The sequence below is a fragment of the Octopus sinensis genome, linkage group LG18, assembly GCF_006345805.1.
Source record: "Octopus sinensis linkage group LG18, ASM634580v1, whole genome shotgun sequence".
Classification (NCBI taxonomy): domain Eukaryota; kingdom Metazoa; phylum Mollusca; class Cephalopoda; order Octopoda; family Octopodidae; genus Octopus; species Octopus sinensis.
This window is the reverse complement of record NC_043014.1, coordinates 52,790,197-52,805,704: the sequence shown is the minus strand read 5'-3', so window position 1 is coordinate 52,805,704 and position 15,508 is coordinate 52,790,197. Positions and strand designations below refer to the sequence as shown.

The 15,508-nt window shown below is 42.6% G+C and overlaps 1 protein-coding gene across 1 annotated transcript in view; it reads left to right on the top strand.

Moving 5' to 3' along the window:
* Window positions 1-15,508, top strand: part of LOC115221694 — a 46,551-nt gene that overhangs the window by 13,977 nt on the left and 17,066 nt on the right. The window contains exons 4-6 of the mRNA XM_036510604.1: window positions 2,680-2,795; window positions 5,842-6,005; window positions 12,914-12,941. Of these exons, the coding sequence (XP_036366497.1) occupies window positions 2,680-2,795; window positions 5,842-6,005; window positions 12,914-12,941 (308 nt within the window). The remainder of the gene's footprint in view (window positions 1-2,679; window positions 2,796-5,841; window positions 6,006-12,913; window positions 12,942-15,508) is intronic.

Sequence of the window (15,508 nt, the reverse complement as noted above, 5' to 3'; positions counted from 1 at the left end):
GGGATGAGGTGGTGAAGCATGATCTTCAAACGTTGGGCCTCACAGAGGCAATGACTGGGGACTGAGACCTTTGGCCATGCTTGAGAAGACCCATCAAGTCAAGTGAAATCGCAGCCATGGCTGATGTCAGTGTTGCATGTCCGGCCCTTTTAAAAGTACCCTTGATGTGTCGGGCAATATGATATGCTTGAGAAGACCTGTTGAGTCAAGTAAAACCAAAGTCACAGCTGTGACCAGTGCCCCCCGACTGGCTCCCATGCCGGTGGTATGTAAAAAGCACCATCCGAACATGATTGATGCCTGGGCTGCTTGACTGGCTCTTGTGCCGGTATGTAAGAAGCACCCACTTTACTCTCAGAGTGGTTGGCATTAGGAAGGGCATCCAGCTGTAGAAACATTGCCAGATCAGATAGGAGCCTGGTGCTGCTGCTGGCTTTCCAGTCCTCAATTAAACCATCCAACTCATATCAGCATGGAAAATGGACGTTAAACAATGATGATGATGTATATATATACAGAGTGAGATACACAATGTGTAAGTGGGCTTCCACACTGTTGCTCTACAATTGTTATCACATGTAGCATAAATCTAGTTGTTGGTTGAATCCATTAGAGAGAGCTAGTCCTTGAATACTCTCTGCTAATTTGCAATGTTAATGGCCAGAAACCACCCAGAGCATAAAGTCCCTAATTTTCTATAAGTGACTCTTCCTAGCACTTTGTGAGTCCTTTTGATTGCAATTGTTACTAATATTCCATCTGCTTTTATGTTATTATTTCTATTATATTCTGCCCCTTCCCTGTTTCTAAGTATACCTCAACATGTTTTGCAGTACTTTTGTGTAAATTGATTTTGAATTTTAAGTTGTGGGCCCCAGTGGCCATTAAAGAAAAAATGCCACGCAACATTTGTTGCAGTTCTTCATGTTTTGAGCTCAAATCTTGCTAAGATCTATTTTACCTTTCATCTTTTTCGTAGTTAATAAAATAAATATCAATCAAGTGTTGGGGGTCCATGTAATTGACTTGCCCCTCCTCCTAAAATTGTTGGCATTGTACCAAAATTAGAAACCATTATTATTATTATCATTATTGAGTGAGAGAGCAGTACATGCCATCAAAGTGACACTGGGGTAAAATATACAAAGCCCAGTATACCCATCATGACTACCTGTCTGATAAGGGTACACAAGGCACTTGCATCACAACCATATGTGCGCGACATGGTGATCTCATATCAAGATAAACAGCACATGACCTTGCAGGTGGGGCTCAGTTAGAATTTTCTTCAGGTCTAGTAACCCATCCCACTCAAAAGGTCCCTGAATAAGGATTGTTTAAGGATGTTGAATGAACCACCCATGTTTCCAAAGGTGAATTATCCAAACCTCTAAGAATTCCTTTCAACACACAGCTATGATGCTCCCCCACTACATCTGCTCGTGATCAGAGATGCACATATCGTCAGCCTCTAAGGGACATGCTCAACTGGTTATGGTCAAACAACTGACAAGAAAATCTGTGGTATTGAGCAGAATATTTGCTGTAGCCCATCTTTTATACCAAGACAAAACAATGTACATGATATCACTTATTGTTGTTGTTATTGTTATTATTAAGGCAGTGAGCTGGTAGAATTGTGAGCATGCTGGACAAAATGCTTAGCAGTATTTCACCCATTGCTACATTCTCAGTTCAAATTCTGCCATGGTCAACTTTGCCTCTCATCTTTTTGGGATTAATAAAAAGAGTACCGGCCAAACGTGGGGTTGCTGTAATCAATTTGCCCCTTTCCACGAACTTGATGGCCTTGTGCCAAAATTTGAAACCATTATTATTATTGTTTAGGTAGCAAAATGGTCGAATTCTGAAGACACTGACGAATTGCTTCATGGTATTTAGCCCATTGCTATGTTGTGAGTTCAAGTTCTGCTGAGGTTGACTTTGCCTTTCAGCTTTTTGGGGTTGATGAATTACCAGTTGAGTACTGGGATCAGTGTAATTGACTTACCTCTTCTCCTAAAATTACTGGCCTTGTGCCAAAATTTGAAACCACTATTATCACTATTACTTAGAATCACTTGAGCATCTAATTGAATGCTTAAGTGATATTTCTTGTCTCTAGGATCTGAGTTCAAACCTTGCCAAGGTCTGCTCTGGCTTTCATCCCTTCAAAGTTGATGAAGCTGATGATATACAGTACCAGTCATATAGTGGGGGAGTCACTGGTATCAACTAACTTCTTTCCTCTCAGAATTGCTTCCCTATTGAAAGCCATTTCATGGCCAACATCACAAACAACACATTTTTGTTTTGCTGAAGATAAAAAAACAAGTTACTTCTGTGTACAAAATTATTAGCATTAATTTCTAAGACTGATTACTTGAGCTTCTTTGTGGTCCCTTGATTTCCTAGAAACAGCTGCCAAATTCCCCTACCATGTTGAAAAAGGACTCAATGTTGGCTGGTGCATGAGTTCCTGAAAGAGGAACAGGCTGGAGTGGAATGGTTCACGGCTTGAATAGCTTTAATCATCTGGTTTATAATAAACCTGCATGATCATAAGTCAGTGGGATTTGAACTCAGAATGTAAAGAGTTGCATCAAATACTGCAAGGCAACAACAATAACAACAGCAATTATGAATTTTCTTTTTTTTTCTTTTTTTTTCAAACATCAGAAAGTTTCCTGGATGGTGGCTGGAGAAAAGTGTGGGTGGTACTGCATGATAATTCCGTCTTGAGATGGTATAAGAAACAGACAGATTCAGATTCCAAAGGAGATATTCTACTGAAGGTAAGTTACTTGGGTTCCAGATAAGGGGATTTGGATGTGGGTGAAGGAGGGTGGGGGTGGTATTGTAATTTGACCACCTCTGGACAAGGTCAAATTTGCCCTTAATCCTATCTTTCTGGCATCAACAAAAATAAGTACCAGCTGAGTACATATTTCTGTTGTTCACTTCTCCCCAAATTTGAGGACCAAGTTAAAGAATCATCATCTATAGGATATGAGGATGGATTAAGGAACTGTGACACATTATCAAAGTGGGGCAGGGGACATGCATACAAAAAACAGATATGACGATGATGATGATGATGATGATGATGATGATGGTAGTTGGTAATGAAAGTTGTTATTATTAAGGTGGTGAGGTAAGGCATTGAGCTGGCAGAAACGTTAGCGCCCTGGGCAAAATGCTTAGCAGTATTTCACCTGTCTCTATGTTCTGAGTTCAGATTCTTCTGAGGTCGACTTTACCTTTCATCCTTTTAGGATTGATAAAATAAATACCAGTTGAACACTGGGGTCGATGTAAATCTACTCATCCCCTCCTTCAAAACAGCTGACCTTGTGGAGAAATTTGAAACTGTTGCTGCTGTTGTTGTTGTGGTGTTGGTGGAGGAGGAGGAGGAGTGAGCATGTTGATAAAATAGCTAGCATGTCAGAGAGATTGCTTATAAGCCTCTTGTGCATCTTTCTGTCCTGAGTTTAAATTCCACTGGTGCCAACTTTGTCTTTCGTTCCTTGAAGATTGATAAAATTGGATCGATAACCAGTCAAGTACTAGGCTTAGTTCCATCAACTAACCCTAACCAACTCTAAAATTTCTGTCTGCTAAAATGTCAGAAACAATTATTTAAGGGCAGTGGATTGGCAAAATCATGAGAACAGAGAAAATGCAGCATTTCTTCCAGTTCTTTACCTTCTTAGTTCATGTTCAGCTGAAGTCGACTTAATCTTTTGTCCCACCAAGGTCGATGAAATAAAATACTGATATTTATTATTATCTTTCTAGGGTTGATAAAACAGGTTGGGCTCAGTTATAATCAACTATTCCCAATTTTCTCCCCAACAAATTCCGGTCTTGTGCACTGGAGTCAATGAAATATTATTTAATCATTTTCCTTTCTCAAACTGCTGGCTTTGTGTCTCAATTCAGAAACAATGATTGCTCAGGCCATAAGCTATGTTTCCAGCAAAGCTAACTAAAGACATTAAGAATCTGAGATGGAGAGAGCTGGCAGAATTGTTGGCACACTGGAGAATATGCTCAACAGCACTTCATGCATCTATCTTTATGTCCTGAGTTCAAACTTTACCCTTCATCCTTTCCAGATTGCTAAAACTAGTAGCAGTTGAGCACTGGGATCACTGTAATTGACTTGTCCCCCTCCTGCAAAATTTCTGGTCTTGTGTCTATAGAAGAAAGAATTTTTATTATTATTTTTTTTTAATGGTAAGCTGGCAGAGTCATTGGCATGCCAACAAAATGCTTCACGGCAGTTCTTTCAGCTTTACATTCTAAGTTCAAATTCTACTGGGGTCAGCCTTGCCTTTCATCCTTTTGGGGCCAATAAAATAAGTACTAGTTAATCCCTGGGATTGATGTAATTGACCATCCCTTTCTCCTGACATTTCAGGTCTTGTGCCTATTTTAGAAAGGATTATTATTATTGTTGTTGTTGTTGTTATTTGCCAGTGAAGTATTGAAAAAAGCTTTTCATCTGTGTCATAATATTAGGTTGTCATGTACGAGATTTGAAGTCAAGTCTTTGGTAAACTCTGACAGCTGCTCATTTTGTGCCATTATTATACTTTGACAATCTTTACTTCTTTTTTAGAAAGCTGATACATATATTTCTTTATTCTAACTAATTTTGCACTTTATAAATTATTCATAAATTGTTTTTCGCTATTTTTGTTTAGAGATAGATAAGTTGGAAATTCGTACAGTTTTGAAATATGAGTTCTTTCTTGGAAAAACAGCATCACAGACAGCTCGGAATGTTAATGGAGTGTTTCATTCTAATGTTGTTACACAGCAGACAATATTAAATTGCAAAATTTCGTTCTGGTAACTCTGACCTCACAAATGAGTAATGCAGTCGACCAGAAAAAAAAGGTCGATAATGACAAACTAAAAGCCACCGTCGAGTCAGATCCATCTCAAAGTGTCTGTGTATTATCGTTATTACTTGGTGTTAGCAAGCAAACAATATTGACTCGCTTAGTTCAAATTGGTAAAGTGAAGAAGTTGGATAAGTGGGTTCCACATGAACTCAATGAAAATCAGAAACAGCAATGTTTGGAAGCCTGCATTATGCTACTTTCTCATTTCAAAAATGAATCATTTTTGAATCAAACTGTGACGTGATGAGAAATGGATCCAATACAACAACCGTAAATGTTCAGCACAATGGTTGGACAAAGACGAGCCACCAAAACACAGTCCAAAAAGCAAAATTCATCAAAAGCTGATGGTGTGTATTTGGTGATCTGGTACAGGTGTGATCCATTATGATTTCATTAAACTTGGCTCATCAATCATGGCCAAAGTATACTGCAGCCAACTGGACCAAATGATGCAGAAACTTACAAAAAAACAGCCTAGATTAGTCAACAGATCCACTCCTATTTTATTGCAAGACAGCGCCAGACCACACATCACAAAAATGACATTGGCGAAACTACAGGAGTTGGAATTGGAACTTCTCCATCACCTAATCTTGCCCCCACTGACCACCTCTTCTTCCAGAATTTGAATAACTTTTTGACAGGAAAAATAATTGATTCCGACGATGCTGTAAAACAGTCCTTCCAAGATTTTAATGACTCTAGATTGCCAGGTTTTTACAGTTCTGGGCTGGACAAGCTACTGCTGAAATGGCAAAAGGGTATTGACAATATGGGTGCAAACTTTGATGAATAAAACTATTCCTTGTATTTATAAAACATGAGCAAACTTTTTTTCTTTTTTACAAATTTCATTGTTGACGACCTTAATACCTTAGGCACATCTCTCACTCTTCTTCCTTTCATTCATTTTGTTTTAACACAGGAGGTCTGCAAATGGTTTAGTGTTGGTCAGTACACAAATGGCATGCCGGATCAACCTGATTTGCCAGCCGGTGCCAAGCTGGAGCATCTCCTGGCTATTCCAGTCAAACCAAGCAGCCGTGCCAAGATCATATGGTTTCTATTCACTAATGACAATGAACTAAAGTTTGTGTATTTCTTATTGTTTTGTTGTTTCATTTACCTTTTTATCTTTTTTACTTGTTTCAGTCATTTGGCATGACCCTGAAAGGTTTTAGTCCATCAAATAGACCCCAGTACTTATGGTTTGTTAGGTCTAGTACTTAGTATATTAGTCTCTTTTGTCAAACTGCTAAGTTATGGTGACAAACACAGACACTCATGCCATGCAGTGGAACTGAACCCCTAATGAGCTTCTGAAGCACCCTGCCACACCCGTTTCAGCTGCTGATTGCACATATTTTGAATTGCTTTATCATTGGTTCACTGCATTTAAGACAAATTCATGTCAAACTTGTTATTCCAAACATATTGGGAGAGAATGAAGCAGCATTGAAGAAGCCGTCACTCCTCACCTGGGAACATACAGTTATTTCCATTTGATGAAATCCTCTTTTTTCTCTCTTTTCTGTATTCCCCTCCTGCTACTTCACTCAACCTGTGTCTCATTGGTTATTCTCCATTCACCACATCCACCCTTCAACCTGATCTTTAACAGTTGTTACCTATTTTCCCTCATCCATTCTTCATCTTGCACTGGCCCATACATTCTTATAATCTTTACTCACCCACACTTCGGTTTCCTTCGTCCCACAGATTCCTACACACCCACACTTCGGTTTCCTTCGTCCCACTCATTCCTACACACCCACACTTCGGTTTCCTTCGTCCCACTCATTCCTACACACCCACACTTCGGTTTCCTTCATCCTACTCATTCCTACCCACCCACACTTCGGTTTCCTTCGTCCCACTCATTCCTACCCACCCACACTTCGGTTTCCTTCGTCCCACTCATTCCTACCCACCCACACTTCGGTTTCCTTCGTCCCACTCATTCCTACCCACCCACACTTCGGTTTCCTTCGTCCCACTCATTCCTACCCACCCACACTTCGATTTCCTTCGTCCCACTCATTCCTACCCACCCACACTTCGGTTTCCTTCGTCCCACTCATTCCTACCCACCCACACTTCGATTTCCTTCGTCCCACTCATTCCTACCCACCCACACTTCGGTTTCCTTCGTCCCACTCATTCCTACCCACCCACACTTCGATTTCCTTCGTCCCACTCATTCCTACCCACCCACACTTCGATTTCCTTCGTCCCACTCATTCCTACCCACCCACACTTCGGTTTCCTTGTCCCACTCATTCCTACCCACCCACACTTCGGTTTCCTTCGTCCCACTCATTCCTACCCACCCACACTTCGATTTCCTTCGTCCCACTCATTCCTACCCACCCACACTTCGATTTCCTTCGTCCCACTCATTCCTACCCACCCACACTTCGGTTTCCTTCGTCCCACTCATTCCTACCCACCCACACTTCGGTTTCCTTCGTCCCACTCATTCCTACCCACCCACACTTCGATTTCCTTCGTCCCACTCATTCCTACCCACCCACACTTCGATTTCCTTCGTCCCACTCATTCCTACCCACCCACACTTCGATTTCCTTCGTCCCACTCATTCCTACCCACCCACACTTCGATTTCCTTCGTCCCACTCATTCCTACCCACCCACACTTCGGTTTCCTTCGTCCCACTCATTCCTACCCACCCACACTTCGATTTCCTTCGTCCCACTCATTCCTACACACCCACACTTCGATTTCCTTCGTCCCACTCATTCCTACCCACCCACACTTCGATTTCCTTCGTCCCACTCATTCCTACCCACCCACAATTCGATTTCCTTCGTCCCACTCATTTCTACCCAACCACACTTCGATTTCCTTCGTCCCACTCATTCCTACACACCCACACTTCGATTTCCTTCGTCCCACTCATTCCTACCCACCCACACTTCGGTTTCCTTCGTCCCACTCATTCCTACCCACCCACACTTCGATTTCCTTCGTCCCACTCATTCCTACACACCCACACTTCGATTTCCTTCGTCCCACTCATTCCTACCCACCCACACTTCGGTTTCCTTCGTCCCACTCATTCCTACACACCCACACTTCGGTTTCCTTCGTCCCACTCATTCCTACACACCCACACTTCGGTTTCCTTCGTCCCACTCATTCCTACACACCCACACTTCGATTTCCTTCGTCCCACTCATTCCTACCCACCCACACTTCGGTTTCCTTCGTCCCACTCATTCCTACACACCCACACTTCGGTTTCCTTCGTCCCACTCATTCCTACACACCCACACTTCGATTTCCTTCGTCCCACTCATTCCTACCCACCCACACTTCGATTTCCTTCGTCCCACTCATTCCTACCCACCCACACTTCGATTTCCTTCGTCCCACTCATTCCTACCCACCCACACTTCGGTTTCCTTCGTCCCACTCATTCCTACCCACCCACACTTCGGTTTCCTTCGTCCCACTCATTCCTACCCACCCACACTTCGGTTTCCTTCGTCCCACTCATTCCTACCCACCCACACTTCGATTTCCTTCGTCCCACTCATTCCTACCCACCCACACTTCGATTTCCTTCGTCCCACTCATTCCTACCCACCCACACTTCGGTTTCCTTCGTCCCACTCATTCCTACCCACCCACACTTCGATTTCCTTCGTCCCACTCATTCCTACCCACCCACACTTCGATTTCCTTCGTCCCACTCATTCCTACCCACCCACACTTCGATTTCCTTCGTCCCACTCATTCCTACCCACCCACACTTCGGTTTCCTTCGTCCCACTCATTCCTACCCACCCACACTTCGGTTTCCTTCGTCCCACTCATTCCTACCCACCCACACTTCGGTTTCCTTCGTCCCACTCATTCCTACCCACCCACACTTCGATTTCCTTCGTCCCACTCATTCCTACCCACCCACACTTCGATTTCCTTCGTCCCACTCATTCCTACCCACCCACACTTCGATTTCCTTCGTCCCACTCATTCCTACCCACCCACACTTCGATTTCCTTCGTCCCACTCATTCCTACCCACCCACACTTCGGTTTCCTTCGTCCCACTCATTCCTACCCACCCACACTTCGATTTCCTTCGTCCCACTCATTCCTACACACCCACACTTCGATTTCCTTCGTCCCACTCATTCCTACCCACCCACACTTCGATTTCCTTCGTCCCACTCATTCCTACCCACCCACAATTCGATTTCCTTCGTCCCACTCATTTCTACCCAACCACACTTCGATTTCCTTCGTCCCACTCATTCCTACACACCCACACTTCGATTTCCTTCGTCCCACTCATTCCTACCCACCCACACTTCGGTTTCCTTCGTCCCACTCATTCCTACCCACCCACACTTCGATTTCCTTCGTCCCACTCATTCCTACACACCCACACTTCGATTTCCTTCGTCCCACTCATTCCTACCCACCCACACTTCGGTTTCCTTCGTCCCACTCATTCCTACACACCCACACTTCGGTTTCCTTCGTCCCACTCATTCCTACACACCCACACTTCGGTTTCCTTCGTCCCACTCATTCCTACACACCCACACTTCGATTTCCTTCGTCCCACTCATTCCTACCCACCCACACTTCGGTTTCCTTCGTCCCACTCATTCCTACACACCCACACTTCGGTTTCCTTCGTCCCACTCATTCCTACACACCCACACTTCGATTTCCTTCGTCCCACTCATTCCTACCCACCCACACTTCGATTTCCTTCGTCCCACTCATTCCTACCCACCCACACTTCGATTTCCTTCGTCCCACTCATTCCTACCCACCCACACTTCGGTTTCCTTCGTCCCACTCATTCCTACCCACCCACACTTCGGTTTCCTTCGTCCCACTCATTCCTACCCACCCACACTTCGGTTTCCTTCGTCCCACTCATTCCTACCCACCCACACTTCGATTTCCTTCGTCCCACTCATTCCTACCCACCCACACTTCGATTTCCTTCGTCCCACTCATTCCTACCCACCCACACTTCGGTTTCCTTCGTCCCACTCATTCCTACCCACCCACACTTCGATTTCCTTCGTCCCACTCATTCCTACCCACCCACACTTCGATTTCCTTCGTCCCACTCATTCCTACCCACCCACACTTCGATTTCCTTCGTCCCACTCATTCCTACCCACCCACACTTCGGTTTCCTTCGTCCCACTCATTCCTACCCACCCACACTTCGGTTTCCTTCGTCCCACTCATTCCTACCCACCCACACTTCGGTTTCCTTCGTCCCACTCATTCCTACCCACCCACACTTCGGTTTCCTTCGTCCCACTCATTCCAACCCACCCACACTTCGGTTTCCTTCGTCCCACTCATTCCTACCCACCCACATTTCGGTTTCCTTCGTCCCACTCATTCCTACCCACCCACACTTCGGTTTCCTTCGTCCCACTCATTCCTACCCACCCACACTTCGGTTTCCTTCGTCCCACTCATTCCTACCCACCCACACTTCGGTTTCCTTCGTCCCACTCATTCCTACCCACCCACACTTCGGTTTCCTTCGTCCCACTCATTCCTACCCACCCACACTTCGGTTTCCTTCGTCCCACTCATTCCTACCCACCCACACTTCGGTTTCCTTCGTCCCACTCATTCCTACCCACCCACACTTCGGTTTCCTTCGTCCCACTCATTCCTACCCACCCACACTTCGGTTTCCTTCGTCCCACTCATTCCTACCCACCCACACTTCGGTTTCCTTCGTCCCACTCATTCCTACCCACCCACACTTCGGTTTCCTTCGTCCCACTCATTCCTACCCACCCACACTTCGGTTTCCTTCGTCCCACTCATTCCTACCCACCCACACTTCGGTTTCCTTCGTCCCACTCATTCCTACCCACCCACACTTCGGTTTCCTTCGTCCCACTCATTCCTACCCACCCACACTTCGGTTTCCTTCGTCCCACTCATTCCTACCCACCCACACTTCGGTTTCCTTCGTCCCACTCATTCCTACCCACCTCATAACTTGAAGCTCAAGGCTCACACCTCATTACCATTATTTATTTTATCTCTTTCCAGCGCCATCCTACTCACTCATCCCCTTTCTTCTAAAATGTGGGGAGCCATGTAACACCTCTACAGCAAAAATCTCATTTTGCTCTGGGCCCTTCCCTAAATTTCATCTCCTTGTATAAAGCCATTCCCACAGAGTTTGTAGTATTGCAGGTTGCGTAGTGATCTCACTTCTGCTAGAGGTATGAAAAGAGTATCCCACTCACGCTATGAAGTGGTTGGCATTAGGAAGACCATCTGGTCATAGAAACTACAGCAGCAAGACAAGCACTGGGATACGATGCAGTCCTTCGATCCATTGTATCCTGTCAAATTGTCCAACCCATTCTCAGCATGGAACATTAAATAGTGATGATGATGATGACTTATAACTACACACACACACACAGTTATGCATGTCATCATTAACGTGCACATATAAGCTTGTGTGTTTATGCTAACAATGCACCAATGCAGCTGCAGAGTTGCATAACTTGAGTTTGTCTATAATATTTGAGTAAAAGCTGGAGGTGTTTTTGTTTAATTTTTCTTCTTTCCTTTTTGGTGTTTGCGACAAAAATGGGAAGAACTCCATAACTGTTTGGTGTCTGTTACTGGTTCACAAATAGTTGACTGTAGTGGTGGTGGTAAGATGGGGTAAATCACCATTGCTGTTCTGTATTTCACATAGTGTTGGATTTTTCCCTTTGTCATAATATTTCTGTTGCAATGCAATGTCTTTGTTGTGGTGGGATGGTCATTGATGGCATGGTTAGAAATCATATTACTTTTCAAAATAATGAAAAATAAGTAAAATGCCTTTGTTATTTCAAAGCTGCTTGTTTGAATCACTGAGTAACACGAGGGGCCGACTCTGGTGAGTTAGTTATTAAAAGAGTTAAGATCATTAATATCATAACTAAGAATTACATGACCTTTTAAAGGTCAGCTTTTAGTGGTTTGATTTTGATTTGGTGGAATTTATGTGATGGTAGGTGTCTTATTATCAAACAGCATAATTCATCTCAGCTCTCCAATAATGGCACATTCAGTGTCGTTCTTTTCACAGTCTGCCACTAAACATTTGTGACTGTCAGTCCCTAAATGCCTATGTCCATCTGGGGATGTTTTGTCATTGATGTTGAGTGGAATTGTGTTGGTGGAGGAGAGGAGTTCTGGCTGATGAAGGTGGGGGGGTGATTTTGCTTTGTTTGAATGATGTTGGTGTGATGTGCAGCATTGTGTGTTCTTTACCTTTTCTTTTCGGATTGATGAAGTAAATTGCTAGTCAAATCCTGGGGTTGATGTAATTGACTAACCCCCCGCCCTGCCCCACTTCCCCATGTAAAACTGCTGGCCTTGTGTCAAAATTTAAAACAATTCTTATTAATGCATTATTTCACATCATTTGAAATTTCAGAGGGAAGGTTTTGATATTCTGGGGTGGGACAACTGGCCAAATACTTGAAAACTAACAAGCAGCAAAGCAGAGCTGCTAGAATCTCATTGCAGTAAATTTGGAAACCCTGCTCTGGTTGGCATTTGTAATTTTTTTCTTTTTATATTTACTGTGAGGATGGCATCAACATTGTGACTACATTTTCTTCTATCCATTTCTCTCTTTTTGTCAGTAAATTCCCATTGATGGATACACATGATAATGAAAGGCCTAGAATTTTCCTTCCATTTGTGTTAGAAAAAGTACTGACCTTCAATTAATCCCCTTTTACTGTCACCTGCATTTTTATTATTGTCATTTGTTTAACATGGAAATTTACTTAGAATGTGTAATTTATTGTTGTTCTGTTTTTAATCCTAACCCTAATTTATAGTACCTGCGTAACATGTAATTTTATAAAACTATTTTCACAGTCAGTCAACCCTCAGCTTTAGCATCCATTTGCATCAGTGGTGCTATGTGTTAGTTAATACCTGTTTTCTCTCTTTTTACAGTGAATGGATGAATGCCATTGTCAGTGTGGTAAGTATTACTTTTTGCCTCTTTTGTGTGTGTGAAGCTATGTTGTATGAGCACCCAGTTCTGGGTGCACACTTACCTCCAGCAGAAACCACTATAACAGGAGTTACACAATCATTCATGATTATATAACTTCTGTTCATTTATTATCATCCAAACGTGGCCAATACCAGCACCGCCTTGACTGGCTTCTATGCCGGTGGCACGTAAAAAGAACCAACCAATTGTGGCCGTTGCCAACCTCCTCTGGCCCCTGTGCCGGTGGCATGTAAAAAGCACCCACTACACTCATGGAGTGGTTGGTGTTAGGAAGGGCATCCAACTGTAGAAACACTGCCAGATCAGACTGAAGCCCAGTGCAGCCACCTGGCTTCCCAGACCCCGGTCGAACTGTCCAACCCATGCTAGCATGGAAAACATTAAACGATGATGACAATGATGATGATGACTCGCTGTACTGATTCAATCATTTACTGTAATGTATAAGTGTATTGAGTTCTAACAACTGGTTATTAGTAGTGGCACGATATATTTAAATGGAATTGTAAAATACATGCTTGCATGCACACACACACACACACACACACACACACACAATGGATGATGGTTGTGATATGGTGATTGGTTGTTGTTGGAAGGTCATCCAGCCCAGAAACAAACAATGATACCAGAGACACCGGGAAACCAGTCCAGTACATATCAGCATAAATAAAATATCTAAAATTATAATCCTTTATCCACAGAGTAGTTGTAAACAGATTGCTGAGGTAGCAATGTGAATTAAATACAAAACTGCAGATGAGTGAGTCTTTTGATTACATTTAGAAGCACGGACATGTTTTCATGGTGGACTGCAGCAAGTGTAGCCATTGTTTACAATCAGTAGATGGAAATGTGTAAATGAGGAAATATGAACTCACTCTCACATAGACACACATACATATGTATATATGTTCTGGGCTTCTCTCAGTTTCCACCTACAAAATCCACTTGCAAAGCTTTGGTTAACCTGGGGCTGTAGTAGAAAACATTTGCTCAAGATGTTGTGCAATGGGACTGAATCCCAAACCTCACAGTTTGGAAGCAAATTTCGTAACCTCCCAAGACCTGAATGTTAGAAATAGCAGTGGATATTTATTCTATTGTCTTCTTCTTACCACAAGACCAGATAATGCAACTTTTGATCCAGCAGAGAAGACTGGCAAATATTTGGATACAGAACTGAGGTGTGAGTACATGTATACAAGCACACACACATGCATATATACAAACATATAAACATGCATATATGAACTATTTTCTCTTTCCAATAATCTTCAAAGAATGTTGAATTTAGCTTATTGTATTTTATATTATTTCTTTGAATGATGCTGAGCTGACAATTCCAAAGGAAATGAAATAGCACTGTTCAGGCTACCAACGACTACTTTAGGAACTTTACCAACTTTAGGAAGCTTGTGTAGAAAGAAAGAAAGAAAAGAAAATTTATATCTATGCTTTTCACTCTGATGTCAATTCCTCAGCCTCTCGTTTCACAAAACAGATTCTCTCCCTTCAATAATAAAATCACTGGAAGCCAAGCGTGTTCAATGTGTGTGTGTGTGTGTGTGGTAGGAAGTTTGCTTCCCAACCACTTGCATTTGAATTCAGTCCCACTGTGTGGCACCTTGGGCAAGTGTCTTTTACTATAGCCCCAGGCCAACAAAAGCCTTGCATATGGATTTGGTAGATAGAAATTGAAAGAAACCTTTCAACTGTTGTGTGTATGTATGTATATATATACATACACACACACACACACACACATATATATATTGGGTATGCCTCACCCTACATCGTTAATTGGTTTCAGGAGACACAACTTAATCTGAAAAACGACTTGAGTTGAATTAACTTGTCTCTAGGCTAGGCTGAATTTACTTGTCGGCTAAACTGATAATAACCATTCCCAGTTCTATATTTAAGAGATGAGGAATTATGTACATTATTTACATTTGACAGATATTTGTCCTCCTCTTGTTGTTAACACAATGTTTCAGCTGATATACCCTCCAGCCTTCATCAGGTGTCTTGGGGAAATTTTGAACCTAGGTTCTCATTCCTAAGGTATTTTTCGATGTTATTATTATTATTCAGGTCACTGCCTGGAATCAAACTCAAAATCTTGGGGTTAGTGGCTCACGCTCTTAACCACTATGCCATGGGCATATGGCATAGGTGGTTAAGAGCGCGGGCTACTAATCCCAAGATTCTGAGTTTGATTCCAGGCAGTGACTTGAATAATAATAATGATAACATCGAAAAATACTTTAGGAATGAGAACCTAGGTTCAAAATTCCCCCAAGACACCTGATGAAGGCTGGAGAGTATATCAGCTGAAACGTTGTGTTAATAACAAACAAGATGAAGACAAATATCCGTCAAATATAAATAATGATTCCCAGTTCTGTACTTTATTTACAAATGCACTTTCAATAATACATGGTTAATAAAAACCTATTTTAAGCTTACAAACAAATAACTTTTAGTTTTTAATACAGAATTTAAAAAAAAAGTCATCTAAATTTATG